Genomic DNA, 14,533 nt, shown 5'->3' with positions numbered 1-14,533 from the left:
GTATATGAGCGTTTGTACTATTTTTGCAGTTCGTAAGTTTGAAATTATTCCCAAATTAAGAGTTCCTTTTTTTTTTTTCCTTTTTTAAGAAACTGAGTTGCTTTGGACCAGTGTTTGGCAAAAGTTTTCCACAGAAAGGGAGAATTTACATTGTAAATTCAGCACATACTCAGACACGCAAATCATGAGTAGTATTTGTGAACACTCCCCATGCATTCTGATATTTTCTTCTCTGTTTACTTCACTTTTAAAAGCGTTTATGATCCATCCGTGGAAATCCAGGCGTATTTTGAAAAGCTCTTCTCGGAACGACCCAAACGCCGGTGCCAGTATAACCCAATGTTAGGGTGACGGTGCTGCGGCTTTTCCTGCGCCGGGTCGCAAGACCGGACTACATTTCCCAAGGTACCTCGCGGTGAGGACCGGTGGGTGGGACGGAAGCATCTGAGCTCTGATTGGACATCACCGAGATGACCTCATCGCCAAGGGTGTGGTTCCCAGGCTTGCTGGGAAATGTAGGCGAACGCCCCGTGAGGACAGGGGGCGGGGCCTACGGGACGGCCTGCGCGGGACGCCCGATGGCGCTGGCGAACGTGGCTCTGGAAAGGCGGTAGGGGGCCTGCCGCTCGGCCTCCTGGGATTTGTAGTCCCAGCAAAGCCAGCGCGGCCACCTGCACCTCCCTCCTCCCGCCGGGTCGCCTGGATCCTCGCGCCCTTCCCTGGGATGCCTGAGAGCATCGAGCCCAGCCCTCTCCTGAGGCCTTCGCTGGTTCTCGGCTCCGACCTCCCGAGCCGCAGGCGCTCCGCGGACGGCCAGGGAAGAGGCCTCGGAGGGCTTCCTGGGGGAGGGGGCCCCGAGTCAGGCCGCCCTGTCGGGAAACAGACACCAGACAGTGCCTCGGAGAGTGATGGGGGCTGTGCTGGCGAAACCCGCCTGAGGGAGGCCGGGGAGGAAGAGCAGCCGTTCAGGCATCTGACTCATCTCAGAATCCCCACCATGGCCCCTTCCTTCAGGGGGCTCCCACGTGCCGGGCGACGCTGGGGACACGGAGCCACAAGTTGGCCGATTCTTGGAAGTAGGCGTTCACCCGGCTGAGAAGGGAGAACGCGGCCTTGGCTCCTAGAGAGGCAGTGTAGGAGAGAGCAAGGCGAAGGGAGGAGGAGGTTGAACTGCTGGGTAAGGGTCAGACCTGGGTGAGGCAAACGCCCCTGTGTCTGGTGCAGTTCTAGGAGGTAGGTATTATTATCCCTTGCGCAGATGGGGACACTGAGGCACAGCAAGGTTATATCTAGCCTGCCCACGTTTGCCCAGTAGCTAAGAGGCAAAGACAAGACCTCTGGCTGCAGAACACAGGCTGGTAATCAGTGCCCTGCCCGGTGCACGTGCTTTCCAGGACCCCCGCCCTGTGGGGATGCAGGGCCCCTCCGGCAAGAGTAAATGCCCAATGCGTGTCCAGCTGGCCTTCGCGTTGCCTTCAGGACGTCCTGCCGCCCCATCCCCACCCTGAGAAACTGACGCTCAGAGTGGGAAGAATTTTGAGCCAAGATCTTCAGTCCGATGGAAAACCTTGGGGACCAAAGCCGCACGTCGACACACCCCAATCTTCACCTCCTAAGGGGCTGAGGAATGACACCCAGGGGTGCAAACGGGAGGAGATGAGGTGGGGGCGGGGACGACTCGTTCCCCCCACTGGTGGAACCAGTACCTTCAGGCACAGTGGTGCCAGGTTCAGGGAGGAGAGGAGGTAGAGATGGCAGGACAGAGGAAAGGGCTGGCTCCCAGGCTCCCAGGCGGGAAATAGAGGAGGGAGCCCTGGGGCAAAGCTCCAGCTTCCTAGTACAGTGCTCCTGTGGTTAGGCCTTTAAGTTTTGTCTCAACAGATACCCTTAGGAGGTGGGGGGGGGGGTCTGTCCCCTCAGAGCTGCGCCTGATGTTACATGCAAAGGTAACCATATGGTGTAACAAGTGAGACACGAAGATGAAACACAAAACTAGAGCGGCTCTTTCCTGCAGGACTTGTCAGAGCCTTTAGCCCCCACGGTTCCCTTACTGGAAACGATCGACAGGCCCTGGGTCCTGAAGAGCGCAAGGAGGGGCACGACGGGTGGGAGGGGGTGTGCCTGCGGCGTGTGCGCGTGTGTACACAGGCACCTGTGCTCTCCATCACTCTTGACTCTGGAGCTCAAAGGACATGTGTGGGAGCCGACAAGGCAGGCGCCCCAAGGCCAAAGCCTGGCCCTTCCCGGCCCCGCGCGTGGGGAGATTAAAGGCCGAGGTGCCCACCACCCCACGCCGCCTGCTCAAGTCGGATGCCGCAAGGCTTTATTGGGGCGAGGACGAGCCTGGCGCGCGCCGCTCCCCGGGCAGGCGCGGGAAGCCCGAAGGGGGCCCGGCCCCGCCGCGGCGCCCCCGGGCGCGGGCAGGGCGGCGGCGGCGCGGCTAGAAGGGGAACTCGCAGACGTAGTAGAGGCGGCGCTCGCAGTCGTGGTCCCACCACGAGCCGTCGTCCGAGGCCTGCGCCACGCAGTTCTCGAGCGCGCCGCCGTTGGGCTGGTCGGGGCTGAGCGGGTGCGGCGCGGCGCTGGGCGCGCGGCCGGGCTCGGGGCGGGGCGCGCGGTGCCAGGCGAAGAAGGACACGCGCTGGCCGCTCTCGAAGAGGTAGAGGCCCTCGGCGCGCCGGTCGTGCACGCCCAGCCACACGGGCCAGTTGTAGGGCGCCAGCGCCGCGCGCAGGTAGCGGCTCAGCGCGTCCATCTGCGCGCGGTCGGCCGGCTGCGCCAGGCTCCCGCCCCGCGCCGCGCAGCGCGCCTGCGCCGCCGCCTGCGCCTCGAAGTCGCGCGAGAGCAGGAAGCACTTGTGGCCCACGCGCAGCCCCTTCAGGCAGCCTGCGGGGCGGGAGGGGCGGAGTCAGCGCGGGCGGGGCGGGGCCAGACCTCCGGGGGCGGGGCGGGGCGGGCGGCGGGTGGGCGGGGCCAGGAGCCCGGGAAGGAAGGAGGCGGAGAGCCGGGGCCTCGGGGGGCGGGCCCGGGCCGTGCGGGGCGGGACCGCGGGGGGGGCGTGGCGCGGCCCGAGGCGCGGGGTGCCTCCCCCGGTGCCCAGCCCGCGCCCCGCAGTAAGCCTGCCCGCCGCTGCCCCCTCCGCATCTCCAGGGTCCCCTCGCCCCTGACACCCAGGATCCTCCCTCCCACCGGCCCCCCACCGGGTCCCCATTCTCCCCGCCCCGCGCGGCGCGGACTCACCCTCCAGACGCCCGGACTCGCGCTCGGCGCGGCCCTGCGCCTCCTGCAGGGCTTGCACGGCGTCGCGGGTGTCGCCCGCCGCCTCCCGCAGCTGCCGCAGCCCTCGGGTCAGCTCGGCCACGCGGGTGTCCAACGCGTGCAGGCGGACGTGCAGCTGGTGGAGGCCCGCGTCCAGGCCGGCCAGGCGGCCCACTGCGGGCGGAGAGGGCGCGCGCTGGAGGGGGCGCCTGGGGAGGGGGCCGGGGGTCCCGAGGACCTGGCGGTGGGCGGGACCCTGGGGTTCCTGGGGGCGGGGCGGCCGGCCTGGGCTCCTGGGAGGCGGGGCCGGGGACCCGCGGCTCCGGGGGACGCAGGCTCTCCGGACTGGCCGGTGGGCAACTGAGAGGTCACTGGCCAGTGGGTCAACGGGGCATTTTTGTGAAGGTGGCCGCGGGGGTAGGTAGGGCGGGGCTTCTGGATACTCACGGATGTAAGAGATGGCGTCCTCAGGGGTGGGGGAGGGGCTGGGGGAGGGGGTGGGCGTCGCTTCCTCCTCCTCCTCCTCTTCCCCCTGCGCGTCTTCTTCTGCCCCCCAGGCCCCTTTGTCTTCAGGGGCGTCGATAGGACTCTCGCCCCCACCCCCAAGGGGCAGCCCCATGGCCTCCTGTAAGTGCTGGGGCAGGGACGCTGTGGTCAGCCCCAGCCAGGCTCCACTGGGCCCCAACCTGCCCCGCTCCGCTCTCCGGGTCCAGCTCGGAACTCACTCCCGAAGCCCCCTCCTCTGAGCTGGCCCTTCTCCCCCTCCCAGGCCCTCAGACCCCACCGGGCTGCAGCCTCTCCAGCTCACCTTCAGCATCAGGGCCTCCCTCTCCCGCTCCTCCTCCTGGGCGCCTCCCCAGGCCCCCTCCCACTCCCTTCCGGCTCCCCGAGCCCCACGGCCCAAGCCGAGGAGCTGGGGGACCACCAGGGCCCCGAGGAGCCAGGACGCCCACATCGGGCTGGGCTGCTGGGACCCAAGGCTGCAGGCGTTGGGAAGTCTGGGGGGACGCGGGCAGGCGTGTGCTCCCGAGCAGGCCGCGGCCCCGGGTCCCCGCCTCTCCCAGCTTTTCTCCTCCCGGTTCCTCTGCCCGCGACTCCGGCCAGCCGGCCGTTGGTCTCCTCTGCTCCTCGGTGTGTGCCTCTCCCCGCCCCTCTTGGCTCCCGTGGGGCCCTGTCTTTGTGGCCGGAAGCCTCCAACTTTCCACAGACTGGATCCCGCCTCGGGTCTCCCCACACACCCTCCTCCGCCCACTTTCCAGGGCTCGCATCCGCCCAGGCCCAAAGCTCCCGGAGTCAGGAGGAGGGCAGAGCCAGAGCGGGTTCTCCAAGGGACCCTAGGGGTGGCCGGCCCCAGCCTGGGCCCAGGAACTCCCTCAGGCCCCGGGTGACAGCGGGGTGCTCCCTTCCCTCCCCTGGCCATCCCCACGGCACCGTATTATCCGGTGGCCGCCATCGCCCACACAGCCTGATGGAGGAGGCTCTCCCACCATTCTCAGGCTCAGGGCGACCCCTGCCCCCATATCAACCACCCCCTCCCTGAGATGTGCGCGTGTGTGGACACACGTGAGGAGCATGCATGTGGCCCTGTGCCCAGCCCTGGAAGGGGGTGCTGGAGGACTGTCTGCCTGCTTTACTGGAAGCTTCCTGTAGGCCGGGGGCCTGGCAGCTGCTCTCAGACATTCGGAGACGCAGGGGTGAGGGGCTGGGACGCAGAGGTGGGCTCAGGGAAGGCCACTCCAGAGAGCCGTGCCAGGAGGTGCCTAAGCTCCCCCCTGGAAAGCTGCAGTCGCCTCTCCCTGCTTCCCCCACTTTCCTCCCGAGCCCCCTCCAATCCACGCTGCATGCCGCAGCCAGAGCAGTCCTTCCAAGCCGTAAATCAGATCTCGTCACTCCCCACGCCCCTGCTCCCCCAGCTTCCCAGCACAGGCAGGAGGGAAGCCAAAGCACCCCAAGCCTGTCAGCCGGGAAGGAGGAGCCCCTCGCACCTCGGGGACCTCAGACCTCAGCGCCCCCCACTCCCTGCACCCCAGGGGCTCCAGCCACACTGGTCCCGGGGCTCGTCCTGGAACTGAGCTCTCCCCGCTGTGCAGGAGCTAGTCCTGGCAGATGCTCTCCCCCCACCTCCTTGTCCGTTTGGAGGTCTCAGCTCAGGGAGGTCTCCCTGCCCCTCCCCTCCCCTTATCTAAGCAGCTTCCCCGCCAGGAGTTGCTGTATTAAAACACGACGCTGTATCTTTTTTGGCATTGTCTTGTTTATTCCTCGGTAGTCCATCTCCTCCCAATGAAGACAGGGATTTTTGTTCAGGGTTGGATTCCCAGAGCAAGCAGGGGGATCGAGCTCCCCGGGGGTGCTCAGTCAGTCTGCTGGGTGCACAAGGGGCCAGGGCCTCCCGGCAGGCTTTTGGCTTGCTCAGGGGGTCTGGAGGCTTTAAAGGTCACAGCCCGAGGTCCTTGGGCCAGGGACTTAGGGGCCCCAGGGTGGTGGCAGCAGGGCCTGGGTTGAGGGGTGGAAGGGAGGCTGCAGGGCCCAGGAGCAGGAGGCCTTGCCCACTCGGTGCCAGGCCCCGTGAGTCACCCAGGGCTTTTCCCGGCGGGTCGTGCCAGCAAACCTGGAGCACAGCAGCCAGAGCGCCTGGGGCCCACTCTCCAAAGGAGGAAACCGAGGCTCGGAGAGGGCCTGCTGGAGGTCGCCAGCATGGCAGCCGCGAGCCAAGGCTTCTTTCCGGCTCCAAGGAGGAGCATGACAGCTGCCCTCAGCCGCCAGGAGCCCAGGAGGGGCCTTGGACATCGACGCATCCAGCCTGCCGTTTTCCAAGAAAGCCTGGTACTTGGAGGGCAGCATGACCTTGGGCAGGCTGCTCACCACCTCAGAGCTGGTACACCTAGTGTACCAGCAGGCCTGGGACCCTGTACCAGGGGCTGGAGGCCTTGTGAGATCATGCCCAGGCCCTGAGAGAGGCCTTATAAACTGTAGAGGGCTGCGCAGCCTCTCTTGTGCCCGATGCCAACACAGACAGCTGTGGGCTCCCCAAGCGCAGCTGCTCACCACCTGGGCAGGTGGGTGTACATGGAGAGCAGGGCCTTCCAGGGCCGGGCTCCCCAAGGAGGGTGGCTCCTGCTCTAGCTCATACTGGGGTCCCCCAGAAGCCAGCAGCTGGAGGTGTACCCCGAGGCCGCTGGGACTGCCCCATGCTGGCTGGAGGGTCAGAGGCAGCCTGAGCCACGAGCTGCTCACCCGCTGTCCTTTGGGATCCACCCTGTCTCTGTGGGTGTGTCCCGGGCACGAGTGGGTTCTCTGCACAAACCTGGTTGTGTGTGTGTTCACACATGCAAGCCACAAGGAGATGGTTGGGTGTGTCCGAATGTGCACTGTGAACACCAATATACAGCTGTGGGTGTGTCCAGCAGCACACAGCAGTGGGTGGGAACGACTTCGGGGCCAGCGTAGGCACCACCTCTTTGGGACTGTGTGACCCTGGGCAAGTTAGCCTCTCTGTGCCTCATTTTTCCCTGCTGTTAAATGGGGATGATAAAAATTCCTAGCCCAGAGGGCTGGGTGTGTGAGGAAATGAGTTAACCAGCCTTGAGCAGAGCTTGGCACAAAGGAAGCACCAAATAAATGTCGTGATTATTATCTTGAGGGGGGGCCCAGGCCTGGTGCCATGCACCGCAATGGGTGTGTCATACCTGCGGGTGGCCAGGTGAGCGAGTATGGTCTGGAGGCCATGGATACACCTCCCCACAGGTGTGGATACTGCTTGCTGGAGATCTCAGGCTGGCACACATGGGCATGTGTCAGTGTGAGTGCGCGCCTGCTCCGGCGCCCAGGTGTGAGATGTACCTGTCCTGGCTCTGTGTGTGTGTGTGTGTGTGTGTGGCAAGGTGCAGCCAGGCACACAGCGTCTGGGTGTGCACGCCCCAGAGAGCGTGTATCTGTGGGGACGTGTGCGCGTGGGGGCGGCTCTGCAGGTGTCAGCTGGCGCCTCCACACCCCTGTGCTTGGGAGGGGGCACAGGAAGCGAGTCTGTGTCAGGTGTGCCCACGTGTGCCCGGTGCCCTGTGCGCTGATCCTGCCACCAGGTGGGAGGTGCGTGTGAGCGCGTTTAGGGGTCCGGGGCCAGGGATCTAGCAGCCTCATGGTCCAATTTGGGGGTGTAGCATCCAGCAACAAATACGGACCGTGCCGGGGTGTACAGAGGGGGTGGGGAGCCTCTGCAGGGGGGCTCTTGGGGTCCCTATGTAGGTGGCCCTGGGGGTCGGGGTACGGGGGTAAGCAGGGGTGGAGTCAGGGTTTGGGGACCCGGCGGCAGTGAGGCTTGCGAGGGGGAGGGCGGGGGGGAGGGGCGGAGCCGGCGGGCGGGGGAGGGGCGAGGTTTGGGGGCGCGGGGAGGGGCGATGTCTCTCCGCCGGCTCCCGGAGGGAGGGGAGAGGGCGGAGGGAGGGGAGGGAGAGAGAAGGAGGGAGAGAGAGAGAGACAGGGTGAGGGAGAGACAGCGAGAGCGAGAGAGCGAGAAGGGAGGCAGAGGAGGCGCGGAGCGGGCGGCGGCGGCGGCCCGAGGGAGAGGAGGAGGCAGAGCAGGCGACGCGGCGCCCGCGGCCGGCCGGACCGAGCCCGGGGCGGGCCAGGAGGGGCGCGGCGGCCGCGGCGGAAGGGGGGACCCTCTGCGGATGGCCAGGCCCGGGCCGCGGGGGGGGTGAGGTCCTCGGCACCCCCGCCCTCCCCCCCGGCCCCCGCCCGCCCCCTCCCCGGGCCCGCTCGCCCTCCGGGGCGGTGTGGCATGGCCTGAGGGTCCCCCGTCTCCGGGGGGGGTGGGGGGGTGGGGGGAGGGGGGAGGGGCCGCGGGCGCCGCCGACCGGGACTCAGCAGCCCCGCCAGGCAGGTAAGGGGGCCGGGGAGCCTGGGGTTTCGGGGAGCCGCGGGGCCGGGGCTGCGGGAGGGGGCGGGGGCGCCCCGGACGTCCTTGGCCGTGCGCCGGGCTCCAGGCCCAGGTTGGGGGGTGGAGAGGAGCGACGCCAAATTGGGTTACGCCCCGGTCCCCGGTGCCCCGTCCCAGATCACAGCCTAGGTGGGAGGGGTGCGCCCCCATCCCCCCGGCGGCGGCGGAGCCCAGGGCCGGAACCCGCCTCCCGGCCCGACCCGGCCACTCCCCCACCTCGCCCACCCTGGCCCACCTGGGCCCCTTGCCCCCTCCTGCGGCCCTTCAGCTCGAGGTGCCTCCCGCAGGTCCCCCCGGCGCCCCCTTCCCAGCGGGGGTCTAGGCTTTGGCCTCCTCCGCCCCCCTCGACCCCCTGCTTCTCTTTCCAGGCTCCTCCAATCCCCTCCCAACCCCTTCCCGAGCTCCCCACCCCACCCCGTCTCCCTTCCCTTCTCCACCGGCCGGCGTGCCCCCGAGTCCTGCTCCCGCCCCCGAGTCCTGCTCCCGGGTGCCCCCGCCCCCTCTCCCCGGCCCGGGGCTCCGCCACCTGCCTCCTGGCCTCCACCCCGGCTGCCTCTCCCCGCCTCCCCGCGCCTCTCCCCGCCTCCATTCATTCGCCGGGACTCCGCTGCCGGCCACGCCGGCCGCCCCCCGGACCCCCAGCCTCCCCGGGCACCCCCTCTCTCCCCTTCTCTAACCCCCCCTCGCCGATTCCTCAGCCCGTCTCAGTACCAGCTGCGTGCCAGCTATTCTTAGCCGTGGAGCGTTTGATTCATGCCGCCCCGGCGGAGTGTGCCCGCTCCCTCCCTCGGGGCCTGAGGGGGAGGGGCCGGAGCTGGTCTTGGGGGTGGGGGGCAGCCGCGCGCGCTGGGGGTCCCGGCCGGCTTTTCTTTCACCCCACCGGTCACCCCCTCGGTGCCCAGTGGAGGCTGGAGGTCAGCCAGGGTCAGCCGAGGGGGAGTGGCTGCAGAAGCCCGGGGCGCGCCGTGGGATGTGGGGTAGGGCCGCCAGGGCGCTTAGCAGGCGGCGCGGGTCTCGGCAGAGGCCAGGGCGGGGGGCGCTGTTGGGCACCCGGAGGGGGAGGGTCTGCGACACCCGGGCCACGCGTGGGGGAGGGGCTGGCTGGCCCAGGGCTGGGTGCTGGTTCACCCACAGCTCTTGGAACTCTCCTCCCCACCCCACCCCCACATTTTGTCTTCCCTCCCCCAGCCCCCCAGCCCATCCCCACTCCCCCAAAGTCAGCAGTACCCTCCACTGCTTCCCATCTCCATGGCAACGGTGCAGGAGCCTGGGCCTGGCATGGGGGGGGAGGGACCAGACCAGACATTCTGGTTTCCGGTGCTGGGGTGGGAGCCGGGGAGAGCAGGGGGGAGACTCACCCCCATGAGGCGGGCCCCAGGGGAGAAGAACCCTGGGGGTCTGCTGATGACCTGATGACCTCCCACCCAGTCCCCAAACCCTCACCCCATTTCTCCCCCTCCCGCCCAGCCCCCAAGGGCCCCTCAGAGCCGAGGCGCCAGGCCAGTGTGGGAAACACGCCCATCGCGACCCCACAGTGACCTGGGCCTCCGCTCAGGCCAAGGCACCTGCTGTCAGCCCAACTGGACTCCCTGAGGCCAGCCTCCCCCACCCCCCTCCTGCCCTCCCAAGATGCCCCCCAGAAGCCTCCGCCGGCCCCCCGGCTCCCTTGCTCCCCCGGGCCCTCTGCACAGGCCGCCAGCCCCAGCCGCACACCGCCCCGGTGGCGTCAGGTCCCACCTTCTCGGGCGCCACCGCCACGCGGCACGCCCGGCCCGGGACACCTCCCACTCTCCCTCACTACATCGGCCTCCCTCCCCCAGGGTCCCCCAGCTCTCCAGGAGGAGCCAGGCAGGGCCTCGGGTGAGGGGCCAGCCCGGGGCCAGAAGGGCAGGATGCCGGTGGGCGCGTCCACCTGTCTGTCCTCTGCTAATTTTAGCTGCCTTTTCTGTGGCCTGCCAAAGTGGGCCAGTAGCTCCCGCGGTGATTCTGCGGTTTCTGGGACACGGCGACGCTGGGTCAGCGGCAAAGTGGGGCGCAGGGGGGGTGGGGGGCTGCGAGGGGGGCCAAGGGCGGGCAAGGAGACGTCCCGGCAGCGTGGCAGGGCCTGTGCGTGAGCGTGCGCGCGTGGAGGCGGCGCAGCCTGGGGGGTGCGCCCGGCCTCCGCCCGCTTCCCGCCTCGCACTGCCCCTTGCCGCCTGCGGCCGCCGAGGTGTCCCCGGGTCCCGGCCTGACGTCCCCGCTTGGCACTCCGCAGCCGCCTGTGATGCTGCCGCCCCCCGTCGCCCCGTGGCCCCACGATGCCCCACAGCCCCGCGTCGAGCGAGGAAGAGGAACACCCCAGCGCCAGCGAGTGTCCCGAGGGGGGCTCGGAGTCCGACAGCTCCCCCGACGGGCCCGGGCGAGGCCCCCGGGGCCCCCGGAGCAGCGGGCCGCCTGGTAGCCTGGCCTCCACCCGAGGCCCCCAGGGCCGCTCCATGTCCGTGCCCGACGACGCCCACTTCAGCATGATGGTCTTCAGGATCGGCATTCCCGACCTGCACCAGACGGTGAGCGGCCAGCGCGGGGCGGCCGGGGCGGCCGGGGGCGGGCAGCGGCCTGAGCGCGGGAGGCGCCTCCGGCGCTGGGTGTCCTCCCAGGACGCGCCCATTTCCAGGCCCCCCAATGCTTCCCACGTCCCCTTCCGGTCCTCAGATCGCTCCCCCCCCCAGCCCAGGCTCCTCCCCACCTGCTGACCCTGCCTCAGCTCCCCCCCCCCCACCGGCTTCCCCCTCAGAAATGTCTGCGCTTCAACCCCGACGCCACCATCTGGACAGCCAAGCAGCAGATTCTGTGCGCCCTGAGTGAGAGCCTGCAGGACGTGCTCAACTACGGCCTGTTCCAGCCCGCCACCTCCGGCCGCGACGCCAACTTCCTGGAGGAGGAGCGGCTGCTGCGCGAGTACCCCCAGTCCTTCGAGAAGGGGGTGCCCTACCTGGAGGTGAGGCCCCCAGCCCTCCCGGCCCCTTCACCGGCAAGAGAAGGGGAGTCCCCCCGCCCACCTGCCTCCCCTCCCGGCTCAGCCCAGCCAAGGCCTTAACCAGGGGCCATTCCAGATCTCGGGGCCCCCGAGAGCCAGGGGGAAGGCTGGGAGACGCCTCAGCTCCCGTCTTGGTCTGATCTGCCTCCAACTGGCTGAGGCACTTGAGCCAGTCACCCCTTTGCCCCCCTAGAAGGCTCACCCGGCCCATCACACCCATCAGAGAGGCGGCCCAGGAGAGGAGGCCCGCGCACACTGAGGCCTACAGGCCCAGCCCTCTGGGACAGACCGGCCTCCTCTGCCCACCAGCCAAGGCGCCATGCCTGTCCCCACCCGGCCCTGAGCGGACCCCTGGCTCAGGGGGGATGGAGGGGCCGGGGGCAGACCCTGCCCCCCAGTCTCCTTTGAGGCCCCTGATTGAGTTCCTGTCTCTCCCCCAACCGGCCTCAGTTCCGATACAAGACACGAGTGTACAAACAGACCAACCTGGATGAGAAGCAGCTGGCCAAGCTGCACACGAAGGTGAGAGCCCCCCCCACAGCCCCCAGCCCTCTCTACTCCTTCACTTGGGGTACCCAACTGGGGAAAACCCAAGTGACATGCCCCCCTCTTACTCCCCTCTCTTTCCTCCCACCGTTTCCACCTGGTTCCCATTTCCTTGGTCTTTTGGCCCCCCATACCACCCAGGGGCCCGTTTCCCCTTGGCCCGTGACCCCGACATCCAGTTGCCCAGGGGCCGTTTCAAGACACCTGCAGCTCCCCCAATCCCATCGCCCAAATCACTGCCGAATCCAAGCATCCCCCCGCTGCCCCCGACCATGCCCGCCTCCAGCCTGGTCCTCACACTGCCACCTGCAGACCAGGCCCCAGGCTCCTAGGAGCAGGTGGGCAGGGGGCGGCTGCTTCCACCGGAGGTGAAGAGAACGACTCTTGTCACATAGGGAGAACGGCCTCCCCCCCTCCTCCCCAGGTCCCCCACATCCGGCTCCTCTCTCCTAAGCGTTCCCCTCTCTCCAGACCTGCGCTTGCCAGTGCAGTGAGCGCCACGGGCAGCGGGGCAAGTCCAAACCGAGGCACACCCCGATTCTGCAGACTTAATTTGAGAAACACGGGCGGTAGCTTCGCGAATCGCTTTTATGCTGGTTATCCTACTGAAAGGGTCATTTACCGGGTTCTATAACATCTGTCACTGACATGAAGTGGATGAAATGATACATTTTCTTTAAGGGGGCCTGCGGTGTGCCTCCGCCGGACGGCACTGGCTGTCCGAGGCCCCTGCTTCCCCCACTTTGGCCTGACCTGCCTGTCTTCTTTTGTCGGTGACTCAGACGGGGTTGAAGAAGTTCCTGGAGTACGTGCAGCTGGGGACGTCCGACAAGGTGGCGCGGCTGCTGGACAAAGGCCTGGACCCCAACTATCACGACTCGGATTCGGGAGGTGGGTCAGGGGCCGGGGGGCTGTGGGAGAGGCCAGGGGAGCGGAGGTTGTGGGGTGCAGAACTGGGGAGCCGGGGGTGTGGGGTCTGGGAAACGAGGCAGGCTGGGGACAGAGGGACAGAGGCACAGGGGCCGCGTGCCACTGCACCTTCCCCGCTGCCCCCCGCCCCAGAGACCCCCTTGACGCTGGCGGCCCAGACGGAAGGCTCGGTGGAGGTGATCCGGACCCTGTGCCTGGGCGGGGCCCACATCGACTTCCGGGCCCGGGACGGCATGACCGCGCTGCACAAGGCCGCATGCGCCCGGCACTGCCTCGCTCTCACGGTCAGTCCGCCAGGCCCCCCAGACCCGATCCCAGAGACATGGGCTCAGAGACCCCCCGTGACTGTTTCCCTTAGAGAACAAACCAGGCGAACCGCCCTGCCCCTCCCTGACGCGCCTTCCCACTCACCCATGGGAGAGACCCTCCCCAGACACGGCCTGCAAAGCCAGCCCCGTCCCAGGCCCTCATCCTACCTCCCAGGCCCTCCCTCCTCTCACGTGCAGATCCAGCCCCCTCCTCACCTAAGTCCCCGAGAGGCCCTTTCCCAAGTACGCAAACCCCGAATGCCCACAAGAGGCATACGGAGTTGGCTTGCACAGTCTTCCTGGAAAAGACCCCTCCTCTCCCCACAGGGCACTTTGGCCCCTCTTACCGGTAGAGCCCACCCCAAAAGGCCATCGTTGTTGGGAAACACCCCAGTTCATAGGTGCTCCAGCTGAGTGGGCCCTCACCTCTGTCCCCCAAACTCGGATCCTTCTAGAATGATGCTGAATGAGTCAAACACCAGCCACCACGACCTGCTTCCTCCCCCTGGAGTCCACAGACCCTCTTCCTGGCCCCCAGCGCAAGCACACCCCCAAGCCCAGACCCTACACACAGCTGCGCAGTTCCCAGACCTGCGCCACCCAATGCAGGGGCCCCAGCTGCACCGCGCTGTTGAAATTTAAACTAATTCAAGCAAAGTGGCATTAAAAATTCCACTCCTTGGGCTCGCCAGCCAAATTCAGCAGCCATGCTGGGCAGCATGGCCGCACGGCGTCCCCGTGGTCGCAGAGTGCTCCTGGGCCAGTGTGGCCGTGGGCTGTCCTGGCGCCAACACCGTCCCTCAATAAGGCTCCCCGGCGCCCGTCTTCCTTGCCCAGGGCTGTCGCTTAGGTGGGGGCACTCCTGCCCCAGCCAGGCTGACCCAGTACTTCCCGTGACCCACGCTTGCCCCTTCCCGGGCCTCCGTCCCCTGTGCCTGGCCTAGGGGACCCCAGTCCCAGGAACGCCTCCCACCAGGGCTCTCTTGCGTCCAGTCTCGGCCCCCTCACTTGTCCCGCAGCCCCCCCGGGAGGGAGGCTCTGGGTCCTTCAGTGGCACATCCCACGTCACCCATGGGGTGAAAGGATGGGGTGGGATTGTCAGAGTAGTGGGGGTTTCTGGAGGACACTGAGTCACAGGGGATGGGAGAGGCCCACAGGGAAGAGCCCACCTCAAGGTCACACAAGGGCGTGATGGAGGAACCGAGGCCACCACGGTCCAGCACGTGTCACCCAGGCCTGCCACCCCCGCCCCGCCGACCCCGCGGCCTGAGCCGCTTCTCCCCTAACCATCATCGCCTTTTCCTCCTGGGCTCTCTACCCCGTCCTAGGCGCTCCTGGACCTCGGGGGCTCCCCCAACTACAAGGACCGCCGCGGGCTGACCCCCCTGTTCCACACGGCGATGGTGGGGGGCGACCCCCGCTGCTGCGAGCTGCTGCTGTACAACAGGGCCCAGCTGGGCATAGCTGACGAGAACGGCTGGCAGGAGACCCACCAGGTACTCCTGACGCGGACGGAGGGGCCGGGGGAGGCAGGCGCTG

At 67.7% G+C, this 14,533-nt stretch overlaps 2 protein-coding genes across 2 annotated transcripts in view; one reads left to right on the top strand and one right to left on the bottom strand.

Moving 5' to 3' along the window:
* Nucleotides 1-2,301: 2,301 nt before the first annotated feature.
* CLEC11A (C-type lectin domain containing 11A) lies at nucleotides 2,302-4,450 on the bottom strand. Its single transcript, XM_058280696.2, has 4 exons — nucleotides 4,067-4,450; nucleotides 3,706-3,892; nucleotides 3,241-3,432; nucleotides 2,302-2,886 (listed from the first exon to the last, which is right to left on the bottom strand). Exons 1-4 carry the CDS (start codon nucleotides 4,211-4,213, stop codon nucleotides 2,441-2,443), a joined length of 972 nt encoding a protein of 323 aa, XP_058136679.1. The 5' UTR covers nucleotides 4,214-4,450; the 3' UTR covers nucleotides 2,302-2,440.
* Nucleotides 4,451-8,078: 3,628 nt separating this feature from the next.
* Nucleotides 8,079-14,533, top strand: part of SHANK1 (SH3 and multiple ankyrin repeat domains 1) — a 45,503-nt gene continuing 39,048 nt past the window's right edge. Inside the window, 7 exon segments of the mRNA XM_058280690.2 lie at nucleotides 8,079-8,137; nucleotides 10,449-10,740; nucleotides 10,968-11,171; nucleotides 11,661-11,732; nucleotides 12,539-12,647; nucleotides 12,819-12,970; nucleotides 14,323-14,490. Coding sequence (XP_058136673.1) covers nucleotides 10,492-10,740; nucleotides 10,968-11,171; nucleotides 11,661-11,732; nucleotides 12,539-12,647; nucleotides 12,819-12,970; nucleotides 14,323-14,490 — 954 coding nt within the window. The 5' untranslated portion in view covers nucleotides 8,079-8,137; nucleotides 10,449-10,491.

This window comes from Dasypus novemcinctus, chromosome 18 (assembly GCF_030445035.2).
Source record: "Dasypus novemcinctus isolate mDasNov1 chromosome 18, mDasNov1.1.hap2, whole genome shotgun sequence".
Taxonomy (NCBI): domain Eukaryota; kingdom Metazoa; phylum Chordata; class Mammalia; order Cingulata; family Dasypodidae; genus Dasypus; species Dasypus novemcinctus.
The sequence above is the reverse complement of the archived record's forward strand: the minus strand, read 5'-3'. Positions and strand labels throughout refer to the sequence as shown.